The sequence below is a fragment of the Myotis davidii genome, unplaced genomic scaffold, assembly GCF_000327345.1.
Source record: "Myotis davidii unplaced genomic scaffold, ASM32734v1 scaffold1494, whole genome shotgun sequence".
NCBI lineage: Eukaryota > Metazoa > Chordata > Mammalia > Chiroptera > Vespertilionidae > Myotis > Myotis davidii.
Window position 1 is genome coordinate 2,661,196 of NW_006286246.1, and position 1,929 is coordinate 2,663,124.

General features: G+C 54.8%; 1 protein-coding gene across 1 annotated transcript in view; it reads left to right on the forward strand.

Moving 5' to 3' along the window:
- SYNJ2 (synaptojanin 2) overlaps positions 1-1,929 on the forward strand; it is a gene marked incomplete at its 5' end in the record, with an annotated part of 57,424 nt that overhangs the window by 45,344 nt on the left and 10,151 nt on the right. Inside the window, 2 exon segments of the mRNA XM_015560031.1 lie at positions 3-138; positions 560-727. Of these exon segments, the coding sequence (XP_015415517.1) occupies positions 3-138; positions 560-727 (304 nt within the window).

Here is a 1,929-nt window from a genome sequence, read left to right on the forward strand (position 1 = left end):
AGACCAAGGACTGGCTGACGGGGCTGCAGGCCGAGATCCTGCGGAAGCGGGAGAGCCTGGCGCCCGTGTCGCCCACCGCCAACTCCTGCCTGCTGGAGGAGGGCTTCGACCTCACCAGCTCGGACTACGAGTCGGAGGGTGAGTGGCCCTGGCCCTTCCGGTCGGTGGCGAGGCGGGCAGGAGGCCGTGCTCCCAGCCATGGGTAGGGCTGTCAGGAGCCCTTCCGAGCGCGGCCTGGGGATGGACACGGGGGCTGCGGTGCAGTTTGCCCCGGCGATGAGGTGGGCAGCGTTCGTGTGCAGGATGATGTGTGAAACGGCAACTAGGACCGGAGACATCGAACCCCACTTGAAAGCAGTGGTTTTGAGGATGTCGGGGCTTCGGTTTGGTCCCCGTCCCAGGCATGAATGGAATTCGGGGCCTGTCCTTGGGGTCACGTGGGTTCCCATGGTCTGCTAGCAGGTGGGCTGAGGGGGTCCTGACACCACGGGGCCGAGACAGGCCCCCATGAGAGTGATGGCCTTCCACCCTAATCGTCTGTGGCTCCCTTGTTCCCAAGGGGATATTCTCGAAGAGGATGAAGACTATTTGGATGAACTGAGTCAGCCTGTGGTCTCAGACAGTGAGCTGGGCGGGGACGACCTTGCCGATACCCCCAGCTCCATGGCGGCACCGCCCAGCAAGTCACCTGCGCTCCCCAAAAAGAAGCAACATCCGACCTACAGAGGTAGCGGGGCCTCCCCTTTCTAACAGCCTTGGGCGCGAGGTCACTCTTTTCTCAGCATCTCTGCGTGATGCCACAGGCAGTGCGCCGCCCCATGAGGGCGCAACCACGCGGTCACCGCAAGCGGCGGGCACGGGGCTCTGGGAAGGTGGCAGCTACCGCCACACTGGTTTTCTCCGGTGATTTGTGATTTACAATTTTTGGTGCCCCTTTAATATCCCAGATTCATGATAATTCCCATTTCTCCTGTGTATTCAAATGACCACAGCTCTGAACTGATTTTACATTTGATTTGATTTTTCTCTCCAAAACTTTTCTGATTCAGTCCTGGAAGAGGCATGTTCAATATCTGTGTGCTAAGTTGCTGGTCTTATTTTCTTATAACATTACACTAGTTGTTATATAGTAACAATTTTATACATTATATAATTATACATATACATATATGTAATTAATGATATCAACATTAGCATCATTATGTCACCATTGACTGAAAGGCATGTGGGTTGAACTGCACGTCCCTAGATTATATAGTATAGTTGACTCTTGAATAGTTTTTTTGAAATACATTTTTATTGATTTCAGAGAGGAAGGGAGAGGGAGAGAGAGATAGAAACATCAATGACGAGAGAGAGTCATTGATCGTCTGCCTTCTGCTCACCTCCCCCTGGGGATCGAGCCCACAACTGGGTCATGTGCCCTGACCTGGAATCAAACCTGGGACCCTTCAGTCCGCAGGCTGACGCTCTGTCCGTTGAGCTGAACCGGCCAGGTGCCTCTTTGAATAAAGACTAGAGTAACAGGGGCTGTGTAGGCTGCCCAGCCACCTGGTGGGCGTCCAGATGGATTTGAGGGATGGGGTGTTGGAGCCAAAATGAATGGACCAGGCTGTGTTGTGTGAGAGAAGACCTGAACTTGTTCTGTGTTTACATGTGATACGTGCGTGTGTGATGAAACACAAGCATCACTTCCTCGTGCTGCTCTGAGCCCGGAAGGCTTTGGCCAGGTGCGGCAGGAGGGCTAAGTGTGTGGGACCTGAGTGCCTGGGACACTCCACACGAGGGGCTGTGGCTGGAGGCTGCCCTGCGGGCAGAGACCTGCGGTGATTCTCAGCGTCCCAAACAGTTGTCTTGTGTGTAGAGCCAGGGCTTTAGAAGGGGGGCTCTGGTTTCCAGCTGCCGCCTCTACTCGGTGCGGACGTCTGG